Raw genomic sequence first — 13,253 nt, 5'->3', positions numbered from 1 at the left:
TGGCTTTACTGAGAACAGCATGGTGAGACTCAAGGGGTAAACAAAGTTTAAATCTAGCATCAGGCAGCCAACCGCATTACTTACATTGTGTACATGATTATACTAGGTAATGTATTTGTTATTCTATCAATCACTACATGTATTGTTATACATTACACAATATATGTTGTAATCCTAATGTGTACAAAATGCTTTAATTATGAAATTTTCCATATGCATATGTCTGCCAGGGGTACCAACCTAGCCTGCAAGCATCCCTAAGGAAGGGAAGGGAAAGGGGAAGATGGTAACGTTGATTTATAGTACAGCCATCAAGCTTGAATTCTGCTTCCAGGTTGGACAGTGTTAAGGTGTCACAGCCTTGTAACTTCAGCCTTCATTACTGCTCATAAATTCTCTACTGAAAAATATCTGGTTAATTACCAGACTTTTTTTCTTTTTTTATTGTGTCAACTTCAGTTACCTAGTCATTCTTGGGCAATTTTAACTGCATCAGCTGGTGCTCCATCTTGCTGGAAAATATAGGCTCTGGTCATTTCAAAAGACGACTCAAAATTATCCATTCACAGTTCCAAATACACACAACACAAGATCATCCAGGTCATGGAAAACAAAAAACATCCCAAACCATTACACTCTGATGGTGTTTTGTGGTTTTCTGAGAGCAGCGGGGGTCATTGGGATCAGACCCTAGGTGCCTGTACATTCTGTTAGATCTCATGCAAAAAGTGATTTCGTCAAACCACAATACTGTATAGCACTTCTCTATGGTAGATTTCTTTGCAAACTGGATGTTTTCTTCCTTTGTAAATCATTTATATGTGGCTTTTTTCTTGGTATGGTAACCACAGTGCCGAAGGTCACAGTGAAAAGCATCATGGCCTGTATGAAGGGAGACAACAGCTAGTAAATTAGAATTCCCTTCCTTAATTTGATGTCCTGTAAGGCCAAATTGACCTCAAATTGCATTTTGAGAAATTTCCTTGTCCTCTCAGATAACTTACAGAGCCTAGCAGATGGCTTAAATGGGATGGGTAAGCCTTTGTTTCCCCAGCTTAGAATTTTTTGTATTAGTTGGACAGTGAGTCACTTCCAAGTCTTGCTACTAAGAGCTGCTTTATACAATCTATCATACCCTGAATAGTTTTCCCATCCACACCTATCTACAGTAGTGGACTATGATACATAAAAATAGAAGCACAATTTAAGCCCAGAAAGCAGGAAAAGAAGGAAAGTCACACTCATACATCTACTCTCCTTGGCAACTGATAAGGAACTGAGGAGCATGGCAGAATTATGATGAGGAAGAGGGTCTACCTCACTGCCAAACATAATGATCTCTCTCTCTCTATCCTAAACTGCTACTTCATGAGAGGAGAATTAACTGGGATATCCCCAAGGCACATCAAGTTTTCACGCAGACTGTATATGTAGCGTGTGTGTGTGTGTGTGTGTATGCATATATATATATGCATATATATATATATATATATATATATATATATATATATATATATATATATATATATATATATATATATATATATATATAAATAAGCAGTAACATCTCAGTATGACAAACCTTGATATAGTAAATACCATATACAGTAAAACCTTTAGATCTAGCAAACAAGTCTCTTGATTATTATAAGTAGAGGAAGTTTGCTGATATTCTTTTAGTTAGAATCATTTACTCATTATCATAAGTGCACTACAGGACACCTTTTCTACTGAAATGAATCAGTTTATTGATCATAAATTGTTGCAATATGTACAAGAATGCACTGCTTAATGCAGACTACCAGTTTGGCTGTTGAGGAAAGCAGTGGTGGTAGTAGTTGCACTCACACTCATCTCACATCTTCATTCATTTAACTGAGGTCAAAGCATTAAATGTTTAGTATAAGCACACAATAGGACATCCTCCCTTACTGATTAAATTAACTGTCAATGAGGAGAGAAGAGGAAATAGTGAAAAGGTGAATTGGGGTGACATATCACCACTCCCCAGCCTGCAGTGAATTCCCTTTTGGCTGTTCATTTCTCAGTCTAGCCCACACCAATGTTCTGAGTGTGATACAGATCCAAAGATCTCTATAAGTGATGGAGTAAACTGAAGAGATGGGATGATGACAACAGTAAATCTGAGAGCAAAATGCAAGGCAGAAGTTAGGTAGGGGCAGAGCCATGCTTCAAAGTCACACTCCCACATCAACACTCACTCACACACACTCAACAGCAGGTGCTATGAAATCTATTTCATGTAACTGATAATACTACTGAATCAAGATAATGAAGTCATGGTGGTATGCAATCTATTTCATGTAATTGATAATACTACTGAATCAAGATAATGAAGTCATGGTGGTATGCAATCTATTTCATGTAACTGATAATAATACTGAATCAAGATAATGAAGTCATGGAGAATGTTGACAGTATATCCTGCACAACTAATGAATTTGACTCATTTGTAGCAGAAGTGTGAGGGTGGAAGGAGCAGATGGGTCAATGCATGGCAGGCAGGGTGTGGCAGGAAAGTGGTGCTTCGATAAGTACACTTGTTTCATCTATTCACCCCACCAAATAAAGAATGAAGACTAAGGAAACTTCCAAATTAGCTCACCCCTATTCTGTCTTCCAATATTTGATGATGTGATTATGACTGCACAATATATTATTCATATTACTGAATGAGTCACTTTATAAAATGACCCTACTTTGTTTAAAAGATCTCACTATAATGAAAAAAAAAATTTTGGATGTAATGAACTGACCTTCCCCAACAATCAAGTTTTTCATATCTTAGTTTTACTGTGTGTGTATATGAACACACACACACACACACGCACACACACACACACACACACACACACATATATATATATATATATATATATATATATATACTCGTATATATATATATATATATATATATATATATATATATATATATATATATATATATATATATATATATATATATATATGTGAGAGAGAGAGAGAGAGAGAGAGAGAGAGAGAGAGAGAGAGAGAGAGAGAGAGAGAGAGAGAGAGAGAGAGAGAGAGAGAGAGAGAGAGAGAGAGAGAGAGAGAGAGAGAGAGAGAGAGAGAGAGAGAGAGAGAGATTCATATACAAGGCACTGCACACAACAAAAGTGAGCCCACTAAAACAGTTTTTCTCCATCACAAGCACTAATTATTCAAATGAGAACATATCCTTATCACTATGGCGTAATCTTAAGTCTCTTAATATATGAATTGTCATCTATAATTACATATATATAAAGACAAGAGTAATTTGTCATGATTTATAAATATCTCTCTCATACATCTTCCACATATTTCTCAGAAAGTGAGACGCTATAAAAAGGGTAAAGAAAAAAAATCAAAAGTCAAAAAAGAAGTATACACCTATGTACTTGAAATATTACAATGAAATTTCCAATATGCATCATGCCATGTAGCCAGAACTAATATCTTGCAGTATGAACTCAATTTGATAAAAAGGCCTTCTTCATCAGCCTATCAGGTAATTTTTAATGACATGACAAGACACGACACATCACACACACACACACACACACACACACACACACACACACACACACAATATATATATATATATATATATATATATATATATATATATATATATATATATATATATATATATATATATATATATATATATATATATATATATATATAATGGACTAGTTAACGTCATATAGAAATTACATAAGATAATAAAGAAGACACTATCATTGAAATATCATTACCCTAAATCTCCTCTGCATTTTGAAATGTCTGAAGAAAAAAATTGATAAATAAAAAAAAAATAAATAAATAAGAAAAAAAAATAATAAATAAATAAATAATCTAATTTGAAAATAATCATCACCATGGATGGCTGCATCCTCCATTGTGACATCACAAACCATACAGGCAGACACTTTCCTTGCCCACTCCACTGTACTCCATGACTTTGTAGGCTAGATTTCTTTAATATACAGCTGTTATTTTTATTGTTACATGTGTGACACTTGATATGTTAGTTCTACTAATGATGAAATATGCTGTCTATTTTTGTTGAGATGATTTTTGCTTTTAGGGACTAATAATGACAGCGAACCTTGTGACAACCAGTAAAAGTAAAATGATTTAGTGGCAAAAAATTATATTTGTAAATGATACTTATAATTCATAATGAAGTGATTTGTGAATGGAACCAGGGCAAGTATAGTACATCCATGTAATTAAGATGTAGTGCAAATAGAAAAAAAATGCCTTAAAAATGAAAAATATTTGTTTCCTTATAGACAGAGGTAACTTTTAACAATATCTCGGCAAATTAGGGTATTATTTACGAAAATCACACATCTTACAGAGCAAGTTTACCATGTAATGTATGATTTGCTTTTTACATGTTCAACATAGATCTTATTTAGGTTTTGTAAAGTAAATCATGTCAGATTAGAGAAATCACATATCGTGTCACCCTTACTGAATCAGCCTAATGCCGCCTCACAATTAGCCATCAATATGAAGATCAAGTAAGCAGTTTGATTAGGTTAGTCCTTGGGTGGTCTGAGGGAGCAAGAACGAGTTAGGAGGTTAGGTTAGATAAGATTGGTTTAGTTTATGGTTTACTGGAGCACAGGGGGGCATAAACTAATATTAAGCTTTTTTTTTATTATTATTATTTATTTCCTAAATATTAAAACTGATTAGACCTCCTCCTCTTTAAGATTGTTGAGCAGATTTACCAGGTAAATTGTTAGAATACTGTAATAAATTAGCAGCAGTCAACTGCATTTTACATTTCAAGTGTGCACTCCCTTTATATTATATTTACATTACTTTAGAGGGACCTTCTTAGTGCTTCTTTGTTTTTAGGCAGTGAAATGCCTCTTACATTAATGACATCACCAAGATAACATTATAATTAATCATTTATTAGTGTACATCTAAACGCCTGTAGTATCCAGTAATCACAAAGGAAAGACATAATATATAAGAGGTATGATGAATACAGTGGTTTATTATGATATTTATTTGGTTATACTTGGCTAAATTGCACCCCCAACATAATATAACAATTAATATTACTCATATTAATCTAGACAGCAAAATGAGATGCCCATGGCAACAGGATGCTGTGTGCCACCACAGCTTCCTTATATTTTTGTCTTTAGGCAACCCTTTTTTTTTTTTTCTGGTGCGGTCATTCTTGTGTCCTCAGATTGTGGAATGAAACACTAATGCCAGCAATGCTTATAAATTCATATGATTCCCTCTTATAGTCTACCCTATACCAGGTGACAGTAGCTGGACCTAGTTTATGACATCACAACTGCTCCACCCACAAGCTGCTGTCTGTTTATTTTCCTGGAATTTTAAGGGTTTTTTTTTTCTCAGCACACTTCGGTCTATCAAATCAATCATATTGCAAGAAAATTCAGTACAATATAAAGCTGAATAATTTTTTAACATAAAAAAAAAAGAAAAAAAAGAAAAAAGACTATCAACCAGTCCACTACAAACAGAAAGCACAAAGTACAGTGATGAACCACTTTAACAAATCTATTCCTTTATAGGACCTCACCTTTATAATACTTGTATATTATAGTGTATTTTTTTTTTTTTATATAGGAGGGACACTGGCCAAGGGCAACAAAAATCCAATATAAAAAAAAATGCCCACTGAAATGCCAGTCCCATAGAAGGGTCCAAAGCGATAGTCAAAAATTGAAGGATAAGTGTCTTGAAACTCCCTCTTGAAGGAATTCAAGTCATAGGAAGGTGGAAATACAGAAGCAGGCAGGGAGTTCCAGAGTTTACCAGAGAAAGGGATGAATGATTGAGAATACTGGCTAACTCTTGCGTTAGAGAGGTGGACAGAATAGGGGTGAGAGAAAGAAGAAAGTCTTGTGCAGCAAGGCCATGGGAGGAGGGGAGGCATGCAGTTAGCAAGATTAGAAGAGCAGTTAGCATGAAAATAGCAGCAGAAGACAGCTGGAGATGCAACATTGCGGCAATGAGAGAGAGGCTGAAGACAGTCGGTTAGAGGAGAGGAGTTGATGAGACGAGAAGCTTTTGATTCCACCCTGTCTAGAAGAGCAATATGAGTGGAACTCCCCCAGACATGTCAAGCATACTCCATACATGGATGGATAAGGCCCTTGTACAGAGTTAGCAGCTGGGGAGGTGAGAAAAACTGGCGGAGATGTCTCAGAACACCTAACTTCAAAGAAGCTGTTTTAGATAGAGAAGAGATGTGAAGTTTCCAGTTCAGATTATAAGTAAAGGACAGACTGAGGATGTTCAGTGTAGAAGAGGGGGGCAGTTGAGTGTCAATGAAGAAGAGGGGATAGTTGTCTGGAAGGTTGTGTCGAGTTGATAGATGGAGGAATTTAGTTTTAAAGGCATTGAACAATACCAAGTTTGCTCTGCCCCAATCAGAAATTTTACAAAGATCAGAAGTCAAGCCTTCTGTGGCTTCCCTGTGTGAAATGTTTACTTCCTGAAGGGTTGGATGTCTATGAAAAGACATGGCTAATTTATTACAGGCTCATAACCAACACTATATAAGCTATCCCATACTGCAGACTTTAAAATAAACTTAATCATGCTACTTTAAAGATGAAATTTTTATTCCAGGCAGATTTACTCATTTCAAATAAATAAAATAGCTTTTTTTTGGCAAAACTGCATTTTTTTTTCTTATTTACATGGGGAAAAGAACCTCCAGTCAATATGCAATTTCTTGAGAAAACCAGTCAGCTAAATTCAATGTACAGCAAAACTTTACTGAAAAATACTTTCCTCCTTGAAATATTGTCATGCACTATATGGTGGAGGAAGCACAAAACATGCAACCCAATGATGCATCACCACTGGCTGACCAACTTCTGTCACAGCTCCCCAAGCACTCCCACAAGTTGCTTGATGGCATCTCACAGCTACTTATCACTCATTTAAACACCTATGAGGTGACAAGTTCTAATATTCAAGTGATGCAGCAATACAACAACCAGTAGTGGCTGAACAACTGATGTAAGGAATATGGCAACTTGGCAGCTGAAGACCAAGATGTGCACAACTTAGATCTGCTACGTATTTTGCACTTTCTTGCATGAAAATATGCTTTTTAATTTCTAAGGTAAATATTTTTTTCACTATACTGTCTCATGGATAATGGTTTAAGGTGAGAGGGTGATAACTGCAGCACAGGAATTCTCAGGATAAGACTGACCGTCTTGCTCCACATTTATTACAGCTTATTTTATTAGTAAATATTCATAATGCTGAGATTCATTTGGAACTGTTTTGTTAAAGGCAATCACAAGTGAGGTAATATCAATGATACACCATTAGAATACATAATGTATGTATCACTTTCCACTTTCTAGTATTAGTCGAGAGAGAGAGAGAGAGAGAGAGAGAGAGAGAGAGAGAGAGAGAGAGAGAGAGAGAGAGAGAGAGAGAGAGAGAGAGAGAGAGAGAGAGAGAGAGAGAGAGAGAGAGAGAGAGAGAGAGAGAGAGAGAGAGAGAGAGAATGTGCCATACATTTACTGAAAACAAGGATACAAAGTTGATTTATAATGATAAATCAATGGTGTAATAAACACCATTTAAGGAGGGAGTTGTCTGACATATGGCATCTCACAGCTACTTATCACTCATTTAAACACCAGTGAGGTGACAAGTTCTAATATTCAAGTGATGCAGCAATACAAAAACCAGTAGTGGCTGAACAATTGATGTAGGGAATATGGCAACTTGGCAGCTGAAGACCAAGATGTGCATCACTTAGATCTGCTACATATTTTGCATTTTCTTGCATAAAAAATATGCTTTTTCATTTCTAAGGTAAATATTTTTTTCACATAATGCTGAGATTCAAATGAATCTCAGCATTATGGATTCCTGAAATATTTTTCAGTACATTATGGCTTACACATCCTGCTAGGTTGCTACCCAGTGGAAAAGCATAGCCTATGCTGGCACAAATATATGTTTGAATGGTACAATTTTAGGATCCATGTTACCTTGAAATTGTTCATATTACTGTATAGTACGTCTTTATAACAATGATGAATACTGGATGAAAAACTTTCCTGTAATCTTCAGAAATATTTATGACTGCAATATTAAGTAAACCCTAGTTATTGATTACCAAGGAGACGGTGGTGATAACTCACATGTGAAGTTTTTTTTCCTGGAGTGTCTTAGTAAGAGAAGGAAATGTTCCTCCTCCTTAACAGTAAACCAAAATACTACTCAAGTAGAAATGCAAACCATTGCTAATATTTGGCTTGAGCATGAAGTCACTGTTCCCTGAAGGCTTCAATGAGGTGAGTGTTTATATATATATATATATATATATATATATATATATATATATATATATATATATATATATATATATATATATATATATATATATATATATATATGGAAGAATGGCTGTGGCTCATTGGTCAAATATGAACACGTTAAGGGTTACAAGCAAAATAGCAATACCCAATGAAGTGGGTGGTGAGTTACAGGCAGCACAGAAATAACCAACTAAATGGTCTGTTGGCTGCTATGTATGAGGACTTTTCAAAATAATTCAATGATATGCAACAAAATGGCCAGGCACTGGTAAGACCAGAACATGTGTCTTGTAATTTCCATATCTAGAATACTTAGGCTTTAGCTCCTCATAATATAGGCAGATGTCTTGCTGATATTTATACTGCCTAATTGTCAAATATTTCTCTAAGGTCTCATTTACATGCAACATCAATATCAAAGACTATCAAATACTTAGATGGCAAGTCAAGATATATACATAATTGTAAACCATATTACACTTCCTAGCAGCATTAAAATACCTACAAAACCTGTGTATATGCTATTCAACACACGAGAATTTAAAATTCTGATGTGTCTGGTATCCCGGAGGTTTTCCAAAAGAAATTATAGAAAATTTATAATATAAAAATATAATAAAGATTAATTTCTGTGAAGGCAAGTTGCTGTTTATCATAGAAGTGTGCAGACTGTTATACCAAAGGCCTGAAAATATTGTTCTAGCAATAGAACGTGGTTTTCTTAAGAACAAGATTGATAGATTGTGCATCACATTTTCTTGCTACTTTGTTATAAAACAAAAACAGAGTGTGTGTGTGTGTGTGTGTGTGTGTGTGTGTGTGTGTGTGTGTTGGTGGGTGGGTGGGTGGGAAGGGGGAAGTTCATCATGATCTTGAGGATCACATGATGGAACAGTGACCACTAGCTGTACCATACTGATGAGAGTATAAACCTCATATAGGCCTGATTTTTTTGACATTGGCGTTAGTAAATCCCAACACCATGCCTCACGTCAAATGCATTTTTAAACTTGGGAAAGGAGACATGATGTGGTGTTAGGAGAACCCAACACCAACAGCACTCTTTGCACAAGCTGGCAGTTCTGAAGTATTTCATGTGTCTGCCAAAGCAATCAGCTGATCAATGCTTTACAGTTTTCCTGTCTAATCAGTCTACACTGAACACTGCATTTGCATATATATATATATATATATATATATATATATATATATATATATATATATATATATATATATATATATATATATATATATATATATATATATATATATATATATATATATATATATATATATATATATATATATATATACAGTGGAACCTCAGTTCTAGAACTTCGTTAATTCCTGAATACCATTCAGAATCTGAAAAGTTTGAAAACCAAAACTATGCAAGTGGATTAATCCATTCCCAGACTGCACTCTACACTTTCATAGTGGCTTGTGATAGATGCTCCCACAGCCAAGATGACTGCTTCACACCTCCATCTCACAAATTATTTATCCAAAAAGGATGTACTGAATGAACTTACTGACAAAACTCATCAGAAGGTACTGTTTAGAACATATATATATTCTTTTTGTCACTGATCTTGTGAAGGAAGCCTTACAGAGGGACACAGAAGCAACTCACCACCAAAATGAAGGTGATCATAACACTTAGACATCTTGCTGCTGGGAAAAGCTACTGGAAAAATGCAGTTGTGCAATAGTGATGGTGTTGGGGGTCATTGAGAGAGCCACAGGTAGCTCAGGATTATTCCTGAGCCCCAAAAACTGTTAGTTTACATCGAGGCTTTTCAACAGGATCACATTTACATTATTTCAAGGATTGAATTACTGTCTTACACCGTCTCTCTCCTCCAAATATATAAAAATGAAGTAAATAATTGTAGAAGTTATAAATGAGTAATAAATGGCAGCTTTTGCTATGTCTTTTAATATTTGAAAAGTAACTTTGTTCTAGAACTGAATTATGGTACAGCAACTGAAGCAAAAATGAGTTCAAAATTTTGTTTGAAAACCAATTTGTTTGAAAAGGGAGGCGTTTGGCTACCGATGTTCCACTGTGTGTTTAAATATATATATATATATATATATATATATATATATATATATATATATATATATATATATATATATATATATATATTCACTTATAATTTTTCTATCTGTAGTTGGGATGTATATTCTCTAATCTTTAGTAGTTGTAGTGTACAGGCAGTTGGGAGCATCTCCTCAGAGAGGCATGTGAACAGATTTTCCAGTCTCTGAACAACTCTGGGAAGATTCACCTCTCCTCAGCTTGATTCACAAGATCGAGTTCTAGATATGCTACAAATGTATGCAATGAAATCATTGTTTTCAAGAGTTTTCAAAACAATACCAGAAATGTTTCTTAGTTGCCATCTACTATAGTTAGTTTGGAATCAGGTTATGGAGTCTTGGGCTTGTGATTATGAGATTAATTGACTAGAATATAGAAATTAATCTGGAAAAAAGTGGTGGCAATACTCGAGAGTCCTTTTCAACCATTATTATTAGTTGTTTTAGTCCCATTCTTTCCCAGACATATATGAACAGATGTACAATGTAACAGAGTGGGGGAAAAAGCTACCTCTCCTGTAACCCCCAAGCACTATTCAAATGTGTCTGTAAAAGAATGGAACTAAAACCATAAGTAATAACAACAGGAAAGGTGTCTAGAATATTACCATACTGGCTTCATGTTGAAAATGGTGAGATGTACGTATGTACCAGCTAATAATAACAACTTGCCAGCCACTGCATAGCCTACAATCTCTTGTGCCTGTAGTATTATAGCCTATCTTGTTTTTATTTGCCAATCCAGTTCAACGCTTTACATTCTCAATACGATGTGCTATATTCAGTTAAATAAATAAAATTTTTTCCATCTACTGTTTGCAAGCCCAAGCTTGATGAAGCTCAGTCTGAACATATAACATGTTTCTGAACAAGAATAACTAAAATTTAAGGTTTTATGTATTAAAAAAACTCCAATGTTGCAATTATTATGTGAAGTTGTTGCAAATCTTGGAGAGGTGATGGAAATTGACAGCTATTTCAATGTTGGTGCACAATGTAAATGAACCATTACTTACACAGGTGAAGGCACCTGAACGTGTGATTTCATAAACACTTTAATCTCTTCCTTACAATGATAGATATTATTTTCCTTTAGCACAGAAGTATATTGATATATTATCATATTTTTAACATAACTTTCAATCACATATGAATCGTGAATATCATTGGTGTTTCTTGTTGGGGAGGGGGAGGACACACCAACAATTGTTACAGGAACCTGTGGTGTCTCCAACGAGTTGACACTCGTACTAAGAATCAGCTACATTGGTATTAGTAACTACTACCACCATGTTTAAAAAATCGGGCCATAGTCTACCTTAAGAGAAGACTGAAAGTCTGGATGCTTTCACACACTGAAGATAGGATCTTCCTGCTCAAGGAGGTCAGGAATTGTTCACTTATCAGTAAAACCTATCTGATTCTCCACAAAGAAAATGAACTTGGTTGCTCATAAGTGAAAACCAGAGCACCAATGCAAATCTCAGTTTGCCATGTGGCACTGAGTTAGTGAACAGTGTATAGGAATGTGTGTGTGTGTGTGTGTGTGTGTGTGTGTGTGTGTGTGTGTGTGTGTGTGTGTGTGTGTGTGTGTGTGTGTGTGTGTGTGTATGAGAGCATGTTAATGAACTGCTTCATTAAGCATATTTTCCCACAGTAAACTCCATTAATTTGTACTGCAGACAATGTAGGTAGGAAGAACTATTGGTCTGAGCATGTGAAATATTAAAAAAATATATGTAAAAACCTCCACTATATACTAGGTTATTAACTGAATAAGGAAAAAAATAAAAATAAATAAAAAAAATAATAATAATGCTAAAATACCTCATAAACAATGAGTTTGGCAAGCATACCCTTGTCCTCCACCTTTATGCATTAAGTACAAGTGGTAGACAATGGTGTTCAGTATCATACAAAAATATGTCTACATCTGACTGCTGCAAAGCACTAATGCTTTGCTTATCGAATTTTTGAATCAGAGTTTGATCGTGATCTTTGTTGATTCCCATTTCCGGAGCCATTTCCTGAGCGGTCGTTGACAATCTCTTGGATATGCTGCACTATTAGGTTAATGGCAACTGTAAGGCAAGCAAAGAGCATGGCAGGCTAATTAGTTTCATTCTTTGGGGAGTAAAAAAAAAAAAAAAAAAAAAAAAAAAAAAAAAAAAAAAGTCTATGCAGAGACTGAGAACACCAAACACTCAACTTCTTACAAACTGTCCCAACAGCTGCAGATGATATTCTCCTAAGATATTTCAAACACAAACAAACCATACCTCCACAACAACACTGGATAATGGTTCCAATCGGGTACAAAGGCAAATAATCTAGTTCACTAAAACAATTGCAATACTCAACAGCTGCAGCATTCAAGCTGTTGAATGACACCAAGTACTGATAACTGAAAATATAAAAAAAGTTTTTTTTTCTAAATTGTATCTATTTGAATAATTAGACCATAAAGCAGGTCATTAAGAAAAATAATGGAAGTAAAAGTCCTTTTATCTAAATTTTCACTCTTTGTACTTCCATGCATGATCCATGTGTGACTTTTAAATGCCATCACAGGAACAGTTACAGGAAGTTTCTGTGGAATGATCTACTCTGTAATATATGAAATCTTTATGTTTATATTTTTTAGCCAAAGGTTCCAGTTGTAGAGATAAATCTAAACAGCTTGACATCTCGTGTTGCTGCCACTCATTCTTAGTTTTCCCTCCTGGCATTCCCAAACTATATCTATGGGCATTTAATAGCTTC

At 34.9% G+C, this 13,253-nt stretch overlaps 1 protein-coding gene across 7 annotated transcripts in view; it reads right to left on the bottom strand.

Annotated features, from left to right (window-relative positions):
* Positions 1 to 13,253, bottom strand: part of LOC135106761 (uridine-cytidine kinase 2-like) — a 190,082-nt gene that overhangs the window by 17,836 nt on the left and 158,993 nt on the right. Inside the window, exon 7 of one of the 7 annotated variants that reach the window (XM_064016035.1) lies at positions 5,042 to 12,571. The exons of the other annotated variants lie outside the window; for them this stretch is intronic. Within the exon in view, the coding sequence (XP_063872105.1) occupies positions 12,453 to 12,571 (119 nt within the window). The 3' untranslated portion in view covers positions 5,042 to 12,452. Of the gene's footprint in view, positions 1 to 5,041; positions 12,572 to 13,253 lie in introns of those variants that run through there. 7 annotated transcript variants of the gene reach the window in all.

The sequence above is a fragment of the Scylla paramamosain genome, chromosome 14, assembly GCF_035594125.1.
Source record: "Scylla paramamosain isolate STU-SP2022 chromosome 14, ASM3559412v1, whole genome shotgun sequence".
Lineage (NCBI taxonomy): Eukaryota > Metazoa > Arthropoda > Malacostraca > Decapoda > Portunidae > Scylla > Scylla paramamosain.
The sequence above is the reverse complement of the archived record's forward strand: the minus strand, read 5'-3'. Positions and strand labels throughout refer to the sequence as shown.